The sequence below is a fragment of the Anguilla rostrata genome, chromosome 2, assembly GCF_018555375.3.
Source record: "Anguilla rostrata isolate EN2019 chromosome 2, ASM1855537v3, whole genome shotgun sequence".
Lineage (NCBI taxonomy): Eukaryota > Metazoa > Chordata > Actinopteri > Anguilliformes > Anguillidae > Anguilla > Anguilla rostrata.
In genome coordinates, this window is record NC_057934.1 from 48369578 (window position 1) to 48389442 (window position 19865).

General features: G+C 37.5%; 1 protein-coding gene across 31 annotated transcripts in view; it reads right to left on the minus strand.

Annotated features, from left to right (window-relative positions):
* Window positions 1-19865, minus strand: part of LOC135248276 (RNA binding protein fox-1 homolog 1) — a 648052-nt gene that overhangs the window by 155623 nt on the left and 472564 nt on the right. The window contains exon 1 of one of the 31 annotated variants that reach the window (XM_064322721.1): window positions 7612-8182. The exons of 29 other annotated variants lie outside the window; for them this stretch is intronic. In XM_064322721.1, coding sequence (XP_064178791.1) covers window positions 7612-7755 — 144 coding nt within the window. In that variant the 5' untranslated portion in view covers window positions 7756-8182. Of the gene's footprint in view, window positions 1-7611; window positions 8183-19865 lie in introns of those variants that run through there. One more of the 31 variants, XM_064322718.1, reaches the window with a different exon arrangement.

The following is a 19865-nucleotide window of genomic DNA, read 5'->3' on the forward strand; positions in this document are numbered from 1 at the left end:
TCTCTCTCTCTCGCTCTCTCTCTCTCTCTCTCTCCCTCCCTCTCGCTCTCTTTCTCTCTCTCTCTCTTCCTAATTCTCTCTAAAAATGGTTGAAAATAAAAACATCACTGAGCTTTGCAAACAATGCTCGTTTTAGGTAATGTACATGCAACAAAAGCTCCGTAAATGTCCATCATATTGAAGTATACTCTTTAGATCTTAGGCTTTGGCCAAAAACTGTAATCCCAGATCAATTAGGCTATAATTAGGCTATTCAGAAATTTAAAATGTTATAAATGACGGGGTGAATTCCTTAGAGTAATTACTATGAGGCCCTTATATATACAGAAAACACAATGCATTATTAAATGCATACATTTTAATATTATACCTAATATATGTAATATTTTTTACTTTTATCAAATTTTATTGAATTGAATAGTCAGCAACAAAGCCCGAACACATAAACCTGGGGGAAAAAAAAAGAGATTTACACTGACTGTCATGGATCTCAAAGACCAAAAATGTGTGCCATCCTGTAGAGTGTTCAATACTTACAGTACAGTAAGGTGGACCCTGTATGATCAGCAGATCTCAGAGAACCTTAATGGTACATAAAAAATTGAAATCTTTACCACACATTAGAGCCTTTGCCAGCAGCAGGCTGTGATATATGGCGGCAGAGGTTTAAGCAGCCTTTACACAGCATTCAGATTACAAGAATGAGCCCACAAATGCACACAGAAGTCACTCTGCATTACATAATAATGACCTTCCAAACTGAAGTAAATGAAGCCCCCACAGTGCGAAGCTGCCAGCTTTAAAAGAATCCAACTATGTTTTTTCTGCATGAAAGAGGCAAGCCTTTTTTTCCCTCCCTGCCACCGAGCATTAATTGAGCAAGGCAGGCATGTTGCTGCCTCACAGCACAAATTGCCGATCAGGGCAAATCGAAGCCGTTTCATTCCTCTGTTCTTCCTTCATTTTGGTTTCCTCAGATCAGTAATTTACCAATGTTAATGCACAATAAGAGAGGTACTCTCTACCATGCATTTCATAGTCAGGGCTACCACTTCAAAAGTGTTTGTTCTTTTTTTAAATGATTACTTTTAAAAATATTATCACTATGAGGTTTCTAAAGCCAAATTTATAACTATGTTTGGTAGGAATGACACAATGAGGTAATTGGCAATTCCGTGAAGTGTTTTTTTCCTCTTGCAAGCAAGAGTGGGAGTGGAAAATTCAGTGACCTTAAGAGAATCAGCAATGTTTTAATCAGAGCACTAAGTTCCAGCATAAAATACGATCAAATGGCACAACTCAATGATTCACGTTGATCAAAACAAGCCAGTCTTTTTAGGTTTTAAAGATGCAGGGCAGTAGAAGATGGATTAAAGGACAGAGGATTATAAATACATTTTTTTTTCATTCTCAAGTCTAAGTCAAGAGCAGTAATAGTCAGTATCACTTCGCCATCCTCCAATGAATACAAACTGAAATGAGCGTTCATTATTTCCATGACACGAAGATAAATCAGAACAAGATGAGATTTAAAAATCCACCTTTTCATCGAGTCATCTACTGTAGCACGTGCATTCATTTGAATTAGACTTTCTTTCACTTATTCCCATAGCAGCAGAAGAAATGAAATTTAAAAAATACTAAATACTAATAATCATAATAATAACAAATAGCTTAAATTTGTTTAAAGTTAAGGACATCATGGTTAAACAGAATTGCGGCCGCTGTTCTGTTTTTACTGCATGCTTGTAGAACTGCAGAAGTAGAACTCCACAGCAACAACAGAGTGATGGATCAAAACACGGGGAGATCTCCTCACAGCGTGATACTGCAATAGAGAACAGGACGAGAGGCACAGGACGGCAGCCACCCACACACTGCGTGGACATTAAGCCTGCTATTTTTCCTTTAATTGCATTCAGCAGAGCCTTGCCTTGACAGAGAAGGGGGTGTGTGTGGGGGGGGGGGGAACTGATATGTAAAATAAGTCAATAGCTTTGGGTTGCATTCAGTCAGCAGTAAGTGAGCGATGTTAGAAGAGAATTGACAGAGTTCCTCAGGGGAGCCACAATTAAACACTCCAATCTGAAACTGATGACAGGACCATCTATTTAGAGACTTAGGAACAGTTGTTAAATAAAAGGTAGAAAGTTTGAAGTTGCTCATTTCGTGCTCCTGGGATATTCAATCGGGTCTAAAAGAGACAGAAAATTGACAGCAAGTCTTGCATTGCAATATTATATAATTATAACATATGCAACATTAATACACTTAAATTAAATTAATATACCAAATCCCAAAATTCCATTCTCAATGATAGGACAACTCAAAAGCCGAACATTCATAGATTATTTTTCATTGGCTGAGAAGATCTTTTTGATGCAATACCCCCTAAGAGGGAACTGAGTCTTTCAGTTGCCGGACAATTACTTCAAGCCAGCTGTAAGAAAAACAGATGGTGGGTAAGCATTAGTAATCTCTCTCTCTCTCTCTCTCTCTCTCTGCCTCTCTCTCTCGGTCTTTCTCTCTCTCTCTGCCTCTCTCTCTCTGTCTTTCTCTCTCTCTCTGCCTCTCTCTCTCTCTCTGAATATCTCTTTCTCTTGCTCTCCTTCGCTCAGTTTACTTCCCTTTTGGTCTCTCTTTCTTTCTAAATGTGCTGGACATCAACAGCAGTCAAAGGACAGTTGTTTTGCTGAATTTCCCCTGACTCGCACCCATCCAATTTAATTTAGGGACTACTACCCTGACTGCAAATGGATCCACTCCATTTCCATAGAAAAAAAGAACATCAATAGCCAAAACAAATGCACATCATGGGGAACAGCAGAGGCTAATAGTCCGTTTCACACACACACACACACACACAAACAGGAACACATGCGCCAACAAATTCAGAAGCAGTGCATATGGCATAACATTACCCCACCCCCCCAGCCCCCCTGCCCATGCCACCCCCTCAGCACCATTTCATGGAGATAGCTCCTCCTGTCTGAGAAATGCTCCCTGGTCATATATTAACGCTCAGGCAAACACAAAAACACTGGGCCAGGAGGATGAAAAGCCTTCCTGTTTGCGGCAAAATAATAACTTGTGTCAATTACGCGGGAGCAATTAAGAGGGACAAAGGGAAGCAGAATCCCTTGAAACATTTTACAACAACCACTGCATTGAGACGTGCGGCAGGACAAACACTGTAAAGTCTTATGGCATTTGAGATGCATTATAAAATATGAAACCCTGTAAAAGCGCTTGCAAAAATAATACAATAGCAATCCTGGAATTAGATGAGCCAACTTGTAAAGCATATCTTGAAAAGTTAACATATATTATACATTAACGAGCTAACAAATTCATGTATGAAAGCCAAAAATGACTATAGGCTAAATCTGTATATGGAAAATGATTTGATAGGCATTCACATCTTCACAAAAAGGAAAAGTTTCATGCAAATTGAGACAGAATGGCATTGGGAGCATTGCTGTGTATTAGAAGTTTATTAAAATTTTATAATCAATTTGTAGATTGCTCTATAAAATATCAGTTAAGTTTATCTGCCCTGAAGCCCAACTGCAGGCAATTTAGAGTACATTAGACAAAATCTTCCTGGTGCAGATGCACAGGAAGCCTTGGAAAAGAGAAAACAAATGTCTGAATATCACGAGAACTGGTATTTATGTTTTAGAAAAAGGAATACCAGAACAATAGGTAAAATGTTAACTAACAATGCTGCCTGATATGCAACTATACAGACTAAAATATAAAAATATATAAAATATATCAGAATTAACTTTGCATAAATGCCCAGATTAATAGTTGTCAAGCAGCTGAACTCACTGATTATTTTGGTTCTTAAACTGGTCAGAAAAAGATGGCAGCCTCTTTTTCCCACAACAAGCAACAGATGATATTGCACAGTATTTGTGATTACATCAGAAATGATAAATCTTTTTGTAGAAGTAAATAATTTTTCACCGCAATTGACAATGGAGATTCATTGGCTGTTGAGATTAACATGATTACGTGGAGCACAAACCTCTCTTCAGGTGAAGTAGAATCAATGCATTAAGCTGACACAAATAAATGCTAAGCAAAATTCCAATGCTTTATGGTTCAATTTCTTTCCATTAAATTATATCATTGGATGGGGATTGAATCTGTTCAGTGCGCCCTCCATAAAATTATGAACACTCAAGTAAAGGAATGGCACAAGAAAATAATAACAAACCAATTGCATTAAAGTTTACCCACATAAACAAATAAATATCATGGATTTATTGGACAGGACACCGCAATGCTCACCATTAAAATCAGTAAAAAAAAATAAATAAATAAATAAATAAACTCATTACTATTTATAAGCTGAATGGGGAGGAAAAAACAACAGGAATGGTGCTCTGCGGAGAACACATATTGCTAACCATCGGAGGACTGGATAGTTCAGCTAACGCTCCAGAAATGTCCACACCTGAGCAGGTGTCTGTCCAAGAGACTTTCAAGGTTTACACATATATACTAAAAAAGGATTTTAAAAACACTACTTAGTGTAAGCAATATGACCAGTCAGACGACTACACTGCTAGTTATACCTGCACTGTTGGCAGACCACGCGTACCATCACATTCAATGCATGGACTATATTGTTTTGCCTGCTGAACTGTTATAATCCCCCTGCCATCCGGATGCCGCATTAATCATATGAACGTCCGACAGAAACAGTAAACCATTTATACATAAACTGTGAAACAGGATTTCAGTTTATATGATTGTCAGTGTAGCAAACATAGATCTGTAGACAACAAGCCGCACTGCTATATACAGATAGAGATCCGTGCGCACAGCCACACAGTCAGCTTTGCATATCAGAAAATAACATTTTTCAGAATTTAGAATAGGATCCAGAGCAGAGGCAATCATAAACTGTGCCCACCATACTGCATTCACTGCTGTTTGACACACAGAAACCGCTGCTGGAATATCAGTGGAAAAAACCCCTTCCACAAAACATCCAAGTGTCTCTGATAAATATTGCATGATTTATGTAGTTGAAACAAAATTAAACCCATTACTTGCCGCTTCTTCTCACCAGCAAGTACCATACTGTTATAAAATTTGATTAAAGTTGAATGTACTGCTCAGTTCTGATTTGGTTGAAATACTGCATATTAGGATAGCAAAAAAAGAAAGAAAGAAAAAATAATAACAAAGACATACATGTGGTGAATAGACAGCAATTTGACATGACCCATACAGGGTGAATCCAAAGTCTTTGAGAATTTTGGAATTGGTGCCTTTATTTTTATATACATTTATGTATCTACTGAAGTTTGTCATTATAGTAAATATTACTCAGTTTGTGAGTTAAATGACAGCTGAACCATAAGATTTTTTATTTTTATTTTTTTCTCATGATTGACCAAATCAAACCAAATAAATACATAAATAAGTAAAATATTTGCTTTCCATGACAGGGCTAGATTAATTTCAACTATGTTGTGATTTGAAAAATAACATATACATATAAACTTTACAAATGCTGAAGATATAATTGAAACTTGGGTACTAGTGTCTTCTGAGATCTTCTATGCATAGTAAAGAAAATTCATTTCAAGCATATATGCTTCGATTCCAGTTTATTGCGGTTAACCAAATTTTAGAGGTGCATTTAATTGGATTCAGTGATGTTACTGTATATGCTTATATATGCTCTTTTTTTAAACAACCCATGAATTTGTGCTGCTCTGTGGCCGAATGCACTCATTGTTTAGAATTTATTTTCAAACTCTAAGACAAAAGTATGACATGCTACATAATGGAAAAAAAAAAAAATCCAATAAGCAATTGTGTTTTTTGCAAGTCTAAACTTAACTGTTTATTCACATGAAGTAACTGATAAAATGAATGAAATTTACAAATACTTTTCTTTAGAAATAAAGGACTAAAATCAAAATATACTCAAAGATTCAGCGTCTCCCTTTCTCAAAGAATACAACTTCTTATGCCCCATGATAGTGCTGACATGGCATCGACATACAGCATCAGTCAACATTTAAAAAAATCCAGTGTACCTGGAATAATGAAAGCATTATGTTCTCTCAAACGTTTATGGTTCCAGGACCTTATACTAATTCCAACGGCATGGAGATTCTAAATACGTATATATATAGCGCCAAAGATTCGGAATTCCCAAATAAAGCAAGCAAGCACAAGGACAGAAGTGACTACGTACCAACAATAAATTATAGAAAGAGAATATAAAATTTTATAAAATTTACCAACATTTTTGAAAATACACTTTAAAGTTATCACATAATTCAAGAAAACCTTTTTAACTAAATGCAGCTAACAGAGAGCTGCTATATAAAATATAATTAAATTTTCACACAATGTCAGTGTGAAACATCTAAAACACGTTTACTTTTCTAACAATGTTAACCTGCATATCGATTTAAAATGGTAAAAGATATTGTGATAAAAAATGCTTCTAAATAGCATAACGTAATGGAAAGTTTTTTTTTCTAATCATTTGCAATTAAATTAACTAGTAATACAATTTATGAAGCTAAAGGTAAAGGTTAAAGGTCGCACAGAAGGCTAATGGTTGCTCAGTGTAACAGAACAGTGGCAAATGAGATCACAGTTCATTCACAGAAAAAAAGAATGTGCACCAGCAGAGAGTAACATTGGATCTGACATATTTCAATTGAATTCTGAATTTCAATCACCTTCTGAAAACTCATTAAGGGCAGTGAGAAAAAATAGGGAAAATCCAGATATAAATAGTCAAAACCCTCAAATTGTAAAGACACACAATGCAATCTATGCCAGAAAAACACACTCAGCTAATGCCTTTCCTATTCAAAACAGGAAAATGCAATTTTACACACATACACACACACGCACATACTTACACAAACAGTAAACAATGCTGAGCACATATGAGGATATCACATTTCAGTGTAGCTCTTTTCATACATTCTGCAAATGTTTCCTCAGCAATATGAACTCTGAACATGAACATAATAATTGCACTTCATTACATCAGAAAGTTCATTTGAAAAATTCATATTTATAAATAATAGCATACTGTTACAAAGCCCACAAATGAATTATGTATATTAATTTAAACATATATATAAAGACATATATTTCTAGGTATTACCTTGTAGTGTGGTAGAAGCTCTCTTTGTTATATAAGTATATTATATTAAAAGAAAATCTAAAGTAAAGTATTTCAAAAGGCAGTGGTTCATTTAATAAACGAACAAAGTATGGCTTCTTCTGTTGATTCGTATTTTATAATGTGTTGCTGATCTGGAAAGAAAACACTGAAAAGTGTGAGTGAGTGTGTGTGTGTGTGTGTGTGTGCGTGCGTGTGTTTGTGTGTGTGTGTGTATACTGTAAATGCACCTGTATATACATACACACAGACAGACAACAAACTTTGCTGAAACACAACACTGTGACACAAGCACATTCACCACCACAACAACAACAATATAGCAACATATTTCGATTTTGATCAAAATTTCTCAACCATGTATTCCAAACCCAATTTGTTTTACAATAAAAAGCTGCATTGACTTGGAAAGCTGAAAACAGAGACATGCTTACCTGCTGTAAGTACATGAATGTCAAGGCACAGGAAAGCTGAGGACACATGCCCACATTTGGCAGAGCGACGCACGTTGCTCCCGAAAGGGGATGCTGCATCGTGTTTCTGAGAGGTCTACGTAGAGCAAAAGAAGGGACTTGCATGCGCGCTCGTCTCGTTGTCTTGAAAGCTGAGTTTCACCGGTCGTTTGTTGAGCTGGCGGCAGTTATGTTTTGGAGGCAAGAGCGCGTGACGGGATCCGCATGTGCCAGCGTGCGCGTATGTGTGCAAGCGTGTTGGCGTGTGTGAGAGAACGCCGGTGTTTGTATGTGAGTGTATGTTTTTGAGTGCGTGCGTGCGTGTGTCTATGGTGTGTGTGTGTGGAGTGTGTGTGCGTGCGCGCGCACGTCCGTGCGGATGGTACAGAGCGTCACTTCGCTGGCTAAGCCAGGGCCCCCCCGGTCAAGTGAGGAGACCGCGAGAGAGGAGCATGGAGAGGAGACGGACCCTGCAGCCTGCCGCTGGACGGATGCAACTTGCCTGACAGTTCAAGGCTCAGGCAGCGCAGCCGACGCTTTAGCTGCTGACTAGTGGAGAGAGACTGCCTCCTTTGCGGGGGCTTCGCTCGGCTGCTGCTGATGCTGCACGGCTTCTCATTTGTCAAATGGGTCCTAGGGCAGAGTCTTTTTCATTCACTGAAATTTCAGCGCTGTTCTGAAATCCCAAGGGAGGGGCAGGAGGGGGAGGCAAGAAAAGGGGGCTGAATCATAAATAGCTGTTGAGGTTTTTTTTTTTTTTTTAAACCAACTGGCATTGTCCAATTGGAACTGAATTGCCCTTTTGATATTATCATTTAGATGCCTCCCTTTGTATGACCCATCCCTGACACAAGAACAGAGCTGAGGCTATCCATCTCCTATTTAAATGAAAGGACACTGTCAGCCAGTTTATACAGTACAATAATAATCTGCAAATTTATCTAGGGCTCCTATCAAAAATTAACGTGTTTCTTTGGAATTTTTGAATTTGAGAAAAAAAGAGAATACAAACTAAATATCACCAAGTAACAAAAAAAAACAAAAAAAAAAAAAACAAACAAAAACAAACTATTTTCACAAGTACAGTACAGTGTTTCCACAGAAATTGAAAAGGAACATGCTATACCATGCTATCTTGCATCAGGGAAATTATATCTGATAAAAAGCATCAATTATTGATTTTGTACAAGGATAGTCTACTTAGAAAATGTCAGCTGAACTAACAGTAAAATGCCATCTCTGAGACAACTAGTTCGTACAGGCTAAGCATGGTTTCAAAAAAGAACAGTTCCTGAACTGGTGTAAACTGGAAGTAAATAATTCAGTATGGTCTCCTGGTACAATACATCTCTCACAAACAGCAGCTCAAAATGACATAAACCTTGCTTTAACCTATTTTACCTAGTAATTCTACAAAGGCAGATTAAAAGAGATCAAAGATTTATCGGGTAAAATGATGAATATTTAATTAATGTATGGAAGGTCTACCTGACAAGGGCAAATTGTTGTTTTTGAATTACCATAGGGACTCACCTTAAAATAAAGAAAGACTAATTCAGACCTTTTCTTTCATCCTATGTTTCAGTTTTTATAGCCTCTCTGCTACTTAAATCATCAGAAACTGGACTGGAGAGGAAAAATTGCAGAACTTTATTATAATAATGGATAAAACGACATAAAATCAATGTTTTGATGTTTGATGAACTTTTTCCTTTTTAAAAGTGTCCCTTTAAAAGAAAGATTTTTTTTTTCTAAAGAGAGCTGCAGAGCGCATGACTCTTCCTCTGTGTCCATTACATTTCCTTCTCCAGTTGCCCCCAGGCATTTTTTTTTTCACAGTAACATGACTGTGTTCACTGTATTTGTGCACCTTCTCTCAATACCTTTTTTTAAATCTTATTATTACATATGATGACATCATTCTTTAATGTTATCGTAAGGCACTCTTATATCAATTAATTGTATTCTTCCAAGGTTCCCTTCCAAATACTACATTTTATTTGTTCAATAATGTACAGTGTATGCAAAAATGAAGGGCACTACAACACTGTGGAGCTGCTTCAGTCCACTTGCATACCATCTAACTAGCCAACACTCCAGCTCAGAACTCCAAATTCAAATATTCTTCCTCACATTCAATCTTTGTTTTATAAACTTAATGGCCTTGCAGATAATTACCACTGTGGAAGTGTTAAGAAATTCACAAATGCTCTGGCTTAATAAGGAAGTGGGGGAAAATATAAAAGTGATTTATCATTAAGCGTTTTCTCAATACTAATGACCACGGCACACTCTTTTGAAGTCATAATATAAAATGAGCGGGCTTAGCAAAGAAATATAATTAGATTCTTGTAAAGAAAAGGCATGTTTCTCCCTCTGTTGTTCTGCAGGTGACAGATGATCACTCCCAATGTATTTCCATGTCAGGAACGTTTTTATAAAGCTGCTTTTCTCACCAGTTTTTCGCGCAAGGATCAAGACATTGTGAAAACCTACTCTTACCCCAGGCAAAAGAGAATGACTAATTTTCTCTGTCTATCAAGTACAGTGTTATTTTCATTGACTCCTGAGATATTTCATACCACAAGGTCCTCAGGGAATATACTCACGTTAACACTCAGGTATCCTTTCAATTTCAGCCCTCTCTCACTCTATCCCTCATTGAAAACAAAACCCGTTTTGATAATGAACAGTACTCATCTTATCTTTCTTTTGTTTTCTTAATATAAAAAATGAGAAATACATAAATGCATACGCAGAGGAAATATAAGTACCATCTCAAAGAACATAAAAATAATCTCTGTTTGGGGAACCATGCAAGAGGAAATATGAAATAATGTTTTATTTTTGAAGGACATTTGTTTTCTTTTTTTGTCTTTTTATCCAGTTTCACCAAAGTGCCATATGTGCTTACACTTGGCCCACATTCACAGCTGCAGGCAAGAAGTGAACCTTCTGCGTTGCCTCCATCCCTCTCTCCACATGTTTAATGCAGCAAAATAACCTTCCAGCAACCCCAACCTGATTAACCGCCATATACAATCAACACACAATGCAATCATACTGCCACCCATGTGCTTTAAGTACTTACATTTGCCACACACCACACAGTCTATTGTACCACATGAATATGCTGTATGGAGAATACTAAACAAGATGCATGATGGGTATTTTGGCCTATCTGACAGTAGGCACTATGTACTGAACTAGAGGGTGCGCTCATCATGTACAAGGGCACACCTTGAAGATGAAGACATCAAATTAAAGTGAAAAGTCACACTATGATTACGTGGTGAATGTGCCCACACATGTATCATGAGGGTGTTGCTAAGAAAGAAAAAAATTAAATATAGTGTGTTGCATTGAATCAAAATACACATAGAATACATAATCATCATTCACAACTGAAATGAGTAAGAAATCAAGCAGACAGAAGTTGCGCTTACAACACTGGAATACAATGTCACCCAGATAAATTTGTGTGCATTTTCTGTAAGCACTGGACATGCCTTTGTGAACTGCACAATGGGCATATACATGTCTTTACATATTTCCAGGGGTTCATTATGTAGTGTGTTTCTCATCAAACCACTAATCTGCCCAGCAGTGAATAGATGCTGCAAAAAATGTTAAGGTTTTTTTTAATTTTTTTTTTACTTTCCATCTTTTAAACTTTTAGTTTATATTACATGATGTTTTTCCATATTACATTATTGATACTGTATGTATAGATTTCATTATTATTGTATACTATTTAACATGACTGATCCTCGCAATGACAACAAACTTCAACAGCAGCTGATGTGTAACATATGCTTTAGTCTTACCAGTACATGAGTTCTTGGTTCATCACTCCCTTTCCATAACAAAACCTTTAATTCTACAGCAGGATGTCCTCCAAGAAAACATATAGAATGATGTTTATTTTTTTCTTTACATTAGCAATAATTTATAATGTTGACTGTATGATGAAAGTTATAAAACTGAAGTAAACTGTATAACCTGTAAAACCATAACAAAGGATAAAGACATGGATGGTAACATTTAAACACCACAATTCTGTCAATGAGGTGGCTGTCTCTTTATTTTATTTTTTATTTTTTACAAGGATAATCACTAAAACTATAATGAAATATGTTTATGAAATACAACATGTTTTTAAGTGCAAAGTGATTAAATCTGTAAATCTGGGGTTGGGAAGGAGGCAGTTGAAAATGTGTAATATTTCATAGGGTCTAACAAGTAAACTAAACAACTAAACTGCTGATCTAGGCAGTTTAATGAAACCATGCCATGCGTTCAAAAGTATCCATAAGCAGCACTTAACAGTTTGAACAAAAACTGTTCTTTAACACAGGAACACACATTTCGCTGAATGAGCCCCCACTAGTGGTATATTAACGGAGGAAGAATGGTTCTCTCCAAGTCCCAATTTAGTTAGTTCTTTGAACACCCCCATTTGATGTCAGCTTATATATACTATGTTTGAGCTGTGCTATCAATTAGGGCAAGGGGACAGTGTGGCCTAGTAATTAGAGCTGGGGAATGGGATACTGTCTTAATTGTTTCAATACTGAAGTTCAGCTGCTGAAGCAATGCACATGAACTTCAGTGGAAAACAATATGATGCCGTGAAACAATTTATCCATTCCAACTGATATGTGGTGAGCTTAATGGTTGATATGTATTACTCATGTAGGTGCTACACAAATGGAGTGGTTTGAACATTTATTCACACAATACACTGCTTAGAGTTCACTTGATTTTTGAACAGCACTGCGTGCTAGTAATTGAGCAGAGAAGGCACACGCCTATAATTATAACGGCCATTTCCAAATTTGTAGATTTCTAAAATTATATGTATGGAATTATAGTAGATCAATGTCAGCATAATTCAGTCGCAACCACAAAAACTGGTACCAAGGAGTCATCTGGCAGCAAGAAACCCTTGCAGCTTCACAACAAAGGTTGAGACAAACAATGATGATTTGTTCACTTTTGATTCCACGTACAGGGGTTGGCAGCCTCTACTGGGCTGGACTCCACTTTACAATGAGAAAGGATATGAGCTTCACAGCATTCTGAACTTTATCTTTCACCAAGATACACAGAGAATATATCATAGAGAAAGTAAAAATGAACATAAATATTTATCTTCAATGTAAACAAGAGAACAGATTGGGCTTTGTGTAAACTGCCCTGATGTCTATTTTTTCAGGGGTTTATTAAATACTGTAATTGTTATTGCTTTATAATGGAATGAAATATAGCCAGCAGGCAAGACATTCCGTGTATTTTTATGTCTGGAGATTTCATGCAGCATCTTGGATCCAATCAGGCAAAATAACTTTCTTACTCCTTACTGTGGCTAGTAGATAATTTTGCTATGATCAGTATTTATGAGTTACCAACACTATGCATGTGCGTAGCTAGTTTGTATAGCCGTGCAAAATTATTTACCTAACATAGATTAATATGCTTTCAAGCATATAAAAAAAACATGAGAGTCCAACTGTGCACTCCCACAAAACATCTGATAAGTATATCATTATCCTCGTCTTCCATTTCAGTGGTAGACTATGGAAACTGGTAGCACACCCTGCACAATACACATGCTCTTAAAGGGAGGTCATTTGATCAGCTATGAATAAATGCAGCTGCACCATATCCACTGATAATATATTCAGTATAACCCCGCCCTGTGTCCAGGTGCGCTAAATGTTATACGCAATGCACTCCTGGTCAGGACCATACTAACAACCACAAGCCACCATGGGCTGTATTTTCACGATCTAAGCGCACGGTTTAAAGCGCATGGCGCAAGTGCATTTAGGGCGTGTCCGAATCCACTTTTGCTAGTTTAACAGTGGATAATCTGAGCGCAAAGTAAGGCACGTGGTTCAAAGGGGTTGTACTTAGTCTCTTTATTAATCATAGGCGTGTTTTGGGCGTAACATGAAATAAACCAATCAGAGTGTCATCTCCCATTCCGTTTAAAAGCCAGGTGCGCTTGCACCTTAGCGGATTGCTATTATAATGGCGGATTTGCCAAGTAGTAGGAAACGGGTCTGCTCATGCGCGAAGTGAAAGCGCATGAGCAGAGCATCTACAGCAACGGCAGGTTTCCACAGAATATTATATAATTAATATTATGTTAATATATATATAATATTAATATATTACCAATATTATGACTAACCATTATGACGTATTTTTTTTGAAATATCGCGCGTTGTGCACCCGCCTATGTAGCCGCATATTACTATCTTAATAATGCGCCCTTAAAATAACAGTAAAATACTGCGCCATTGACTCAAGACCAGGTTTTTGTTGGTTAATCGCGCAGTCGCTTTCCGCTGCCTCAAGATAGCAATGCGCCTGACCACACCTCATTTTAAGACCAGCACGCCCATGGGTGTTCAGATGGGCGTAAGTACATGTGCTATTTAAACAATGTGAGCGCTGGACAGGAAAATGACAACTGCGTCGGTCTGAAACTAGCAAAGACACTTGCGCTGCGCTTGGCACCACTTTGCGCCGGGTGTAAGATAGAGCCCCATGTGCGTCCAGTGCACCATGTACCGCACCACTGACTGTGCCCATGCGCCGTGCGACACTGACCTAGGAAAACAGAGCACAGACCTTTCAAACATAAGGTAGAACGTGAATGGTTCCATACTCTCACACCATTTTTCCCTGACTTCAAGGCTCAGCGGGTGGTGCGTTACACTATTTACTTGCTTGGCACATAGGGTGACTTACGTAACATAGTTTTGCACATTATCTGTTTGTACAGCTGGACATTTTCTGAAACAATTCAAGTAGCTAGCTCAGTGGTATAACATCAAAGCACTATTTAGACATGAACACGACACTCTCTCATTGATAGCTGAGTAACTTAAGCGTAACACTTGTGGTAGGAGGATGAGGAGTTATACACGCAGGAGGAGTTTTTAAAAAAACATTTTGCGGGGATATTGAGGTGGCTATATAGTAAAGTAAATAAGTTCATGACACATGAGCGGTGGCTGGTAACAGCAGAAAATATGTCAAATTTGCCATATGGGAAATTTATAAAATATTTTTTTATATTCTGGATAAAAAAAGGCAGGGTAAATTGGCAGATTTATTCAAATCCACATACTGACAATTGCAGTATTGAGAAGAGAAGAGAAACTCTGACAGAACAAATGCTCTGCAGGAAGGGAATATAAGCATTTAAAAATGGGTAATTTACTGTGCTGTGAAAACACAGGCATAAGCACTTAGCATCTGTCATGAATTAATTTGCTTATATATGGAAAGGATAAACAATGACAGCTGTGCGGTTCTCATGATATACTCGGGGTACATATGAACCCAGACACCCTACTTTTCATTCACTGGTAAATCATGGAACTTATGTTGCTACAAAAAATAACTTGTGATGTCTTGAACAGAAATTAGGCATCCTTTTCAATGAGGAAAATGGTAACACACACCTCCTCTATAACTAGGTGTTCGGTCCATCTAAAAGCAGCTAGCTTCAAAAGAGCAACATAATGAAAAGAAAACAGTGGTTATTCCTTCCACATGATAAAATTCATGATTTAACGCATTTCTTGAAACACTGAATGACACATTTAACAAAATGCTTGAAGCAAACTATATTTGTATATATTAAAGTGTCAAATATAAACAGGTTATTATTATGCTGCATGTTATTGGGTTGTGTTTTAACACAAAAAATAATGCTCTAATAAGATCCTGCATGCAGCTTGTTTCATTATTATTAATTAACTAAAAATGACTTGAAGGTAAAAATAAGAAAAACAGGATGGCCAGGTAACAGTTTGCCAAAAAAGTACCTAAACAATCCTCTGGCATTCTGGAAAAGGGTCTTGTGGACAAATGAAACCAAGATTCACTTGTATCAGAATGATGGCATGAGCAAGGTGTGGAGGTTAAAAATAACTACTTAAGATCCTGGGAAAGATGGTGGGGTGTTATGGTTTGGACATGTATGGTGCTACAGGTACTGACTGACTCATCTTCATTGATTAAGTAACAGCAGATAGCAGCAGCAGAATTCATTATAAATTGTACAAAAGCTTGTTTGTTATCTTATTTACACAAGATCACACAAATGCCTTATTAGACAGAACTTCATCCTACAGCAAGACAATGATCCCAAACACACTGCTAAAGCAACAATGGAGTTTCCAAAGCCCAAAACTGGAAAATGATTTAAAGGCAAACTCATTCTCCTGATCTGAATGAAAATGAACATGCATTTCACATGCTGAAGAGAAAACTTCAGACAACTATCCCCGAAAACCAGCAGATGAAGATGGCTGTAGTACAGGCTGAGATGAGCATTACCAGAAAAGATACTGAATATGTAACAAAGTACTAAACATAGCTACTATTATTTGCATAACATCAATATGGTCCAAACATTATAATGTCCTGGAATGGGATGGGATGGGGTATCAAACATGTTTTATTATTCAGTAGTTTAAAACATTAAGCTAGATGTATAATCATTTAACTAAGTTTGTGAACATATAACTACATGTTTTGAAACAAATTTGATTAAGCATTTAATTAAACTGCTCCCCCTACCCCAATGCGTGATCACAATCTCCAACCCAATCAAGTTGTTATACCTGTATAGATATTACTGGTGAGCTTTTGCGGCTTTTAACCTAAAATAATCCAATCTAACTATCTGATTCCTCTATGGTGGATTTCGATCTAGAGTATTAATATGTAAGGGTAAATGTGAGTCCGTTGTTGCAATAAGTCCCAACAGGTTTATGCAAAGGGCTGAACAATCACCCTGAAAGCATTTACTTTGAAACAACTGACTCACTCACGCTGTACATCTCACAGATGCCATGGCTACTTTCCAAAGAAATTAATTATCTGTGACAATCTCATATTTATTCTGCATATTTATACATGTCTAACTTCTGTCAAACATTATTCCAACAAACAGCAATTACAAAAACAAAAACAACAGCTTTTAGTACAGAGGTTGCTCACTATACGTTGACCCATTATTGTCATTTTGCAATTGAATCTTGACATTTTTGAAGAATGTTTTCAGTTTACGCCCTGTTTTCAGACCATGCACTCATGTTGATTCGTCCCAAATACGGCCAAGTCTAGTGCTGGACTACTTGGATATATATAGAGTGGGGGCGATGTAACAGCAATAAACAATTCTAAATGACAGATAAGAAAATAAAATGAAATTGCATTTGTACCTATCCAAAGTTTAGAATTACATAGGTCTGTCCACAGTCTTGACTGAACCAGATTCTGTTTTAAGTTCATCTGCCTTAACACTGCTAGTGTCATTGTAAAATTATTCAGAGATGCTGGCAGTACCATAGAGGCCTACCATGGGTTTGGTTGCTGTAGGAAAACATGAGCATGTAGTTTGGTTTAGTGGAGTTCTCCAGGGTTTTTTACCCACTTCTGGACAATTTATTTATCCAAATCAGCAAAGATCCAAATATAAGTCAATATTCCCAGCTCAAATACATTAGTCCTCTTAATTAATCCTTTATAAAGTACAACAGTCAAACTCAACAATGTTCAAAAATGGTCTTAAAAAATGCAACTCTAAGCACTCATTTGTACACTATGGAGGGGACTGGGGAGGACAGGATGGAGGGATGGCAAGGCCATTGGTGTCCAGACACCAATGCAAAGAGACATTTCAGAAAGCTGGGGCAAATGCTGTGGATGACTTCCCCCATTCTTTCACCAGGCAGGACCATTAGAATGCTTTAGCTTCCATTAACTTGTCACTTTCTCTTGCAGCTGAGTTTGCAAGGGGACCGATTTGTTCTGACAGAGTTGTGGGCTGTCACATGCAGTAACGATTCAGCACAGACCAACAGTAAAACCCTCAGAGCTGAAAAATCAAGGATGGACCGGAGTATACATATCGTCTTCCTCCAGAGGGCACTGGGCCAAAGTTCACAAGAGCAGGTTCACCACATTCTTTGAAACAACTGGAAAACTTTGTTTTAAATATTATAGGTACACTGACATATGTACACATTATACCAGGTGTAAGCCCTTAGGTTCTGTACAGTACACTGATGCATTATATTAATATAATAATGGTACATCAAAAGCACATCATGCATGCACACATTCATGAAAATAAGCACAACATGATCATCCTCCACCGTGTAATTATTTGGGGAAAAAAAACACTGAGAAATTATGCTCCTAGCACGGTTTGAGGGCTTTTTTTTCTTAAATATCCATTTGTTCTGAGCAGAATCTGAATTTTAACATTTCTGTTCTTTTATTCCTCCTGCAACATAATGTTCCGGAACAAAGAATGAAATAAAGCAGTTTTTTTTGTTGTCCTTTTTCTCCCACCATGCAAGCACTGAAACCATCCTAGTTGCCTGCCTCAAAACCTTTTATATTTGGCTTTTGACTGTCGTATTAATCACAACTGCCTACATGAAGCCCCCACCCCATCACCACCCGTTTAGAAAAAGAAATGCATTCTATGGACGAATTAACTTGGCATGGCTAATACAGCACCATGGCAAAACAGCCGTGCTAGAATTGCTTTGATATAGGGAAACGAAGGGGGGAAATCCCATCGGAAGAGACACGACTCTCACATCACTCACAGCAGCAAAAGCAAATATTCTTATAAACTCCTGGCATTTACAAGGTGTAGGGGTAGCAACAGCTACAGAACTTGTTGAAATACAGGATTTCTAAACTGCATAAGTCACATCCAACAATTGACTTGAATATACGGTAATGTCAACATTATCAATGCTGAGAGATAAAAATTAGCATTGTTTGCACTAACAGATCCACTGAAATAGCTACACAGAAGCCAAACATTAAAAATGAAATGATACTATCCACCTTTACTGTGACACAATCAAACAACCATGTAGCAGCTGGGGGAAGAACTCATTGCAATAACATGCACTGATGGGCCTACTTGTTTTTAGTAAGAAAACCAAAGGCATAGACTAAGCATCACCAATAATATTTTAGGCTACGCAAAATACCACCACCATGATATAAATAGTGTGTTACCCTAGGTCTTCTACCTCAACTTTCACCTAGCAAAAGCAAACACAATATGATATCCTCAAATTCCAGCTTCCTGTCAAGGTTCAACTCAGCCATCAAAAAAAAAAAAGCATTGTAAATGGACTGCATTTATATACGCTTTTATCCAAAGCGCTTTACAACTGATGCCTCTCATTCACCCATTCACACACATACGCACACACTCACGGTGAAAGGTTGCCATGCAAGGTACCAATCAGCTCATTGGGAGCAATTAGGGGTTAGGTGTCTTGCTCAGGGACACTTCGACATGCCCAGAGCGGGGGATCGAACCGGCAACCCTCCTACTGCCAGACAACCGCTCTTACCTCCTGAGCTATGTCGCCCCTGACATTGTTATCCCATTGTGGCGTGTGTAGGCCTACTAGTTGGCAAGCTACTAGCAGAAATGGCGTCGCTGGTAGTAGAGTTAGCAGCGGTAACTCAAAAAAATAAAAATAAAAACAGCTATCCATTCTGTACTGAAACTTGCATATCAGTTACAAAATGTTACAGCTTTATCATTCATTCATTTCTGTACCAAAACTTGCTTAAGTTACCAATAATGAACCTGAGCGTACGATCACACCCTTGTTACAGTGCTAGAGTGGTCCCTGAAGCATACAGTCACACTTGTGTGACTAGAACACATGATTAGAATATTTATTTACAAGAGATGCAACAATAAGCATTTGAGTTGAAGCTTGTTCTTTCTAGGACTGAACACACTTATTTTCCACAAAACACTGCACCACAAACTCCTTACAATGCCGGTTTTCATCTCCTCACTTTGAGCATTTATTTGTTTATGTAAACGTTCACAGTTTCTCAGAAGTATCAACAGTTTTGAGCCGAAAAAAATATACTAGGCTACAGTTAGCTAACATTAAACTGCTAACCAAGCTGTCAAAATGAGCAAACTGCAGGCTGCCAGAAAGCTGAATATAAATTCTATAACATTGATTACAATTTTCAGTGTGTAGTATCACGGGTAAAATCGCCAGTGATCAAATAACTGAATAAACACTCAGCAGAAATGTGAAAATAATCCATGGTGTTAAATGGCTGCACCCATGTAGTTACAGTAGCCTTATTTATAGCATATCTTGATCAGCACAACCTTAAAAAAATACCATACAAAGATCATG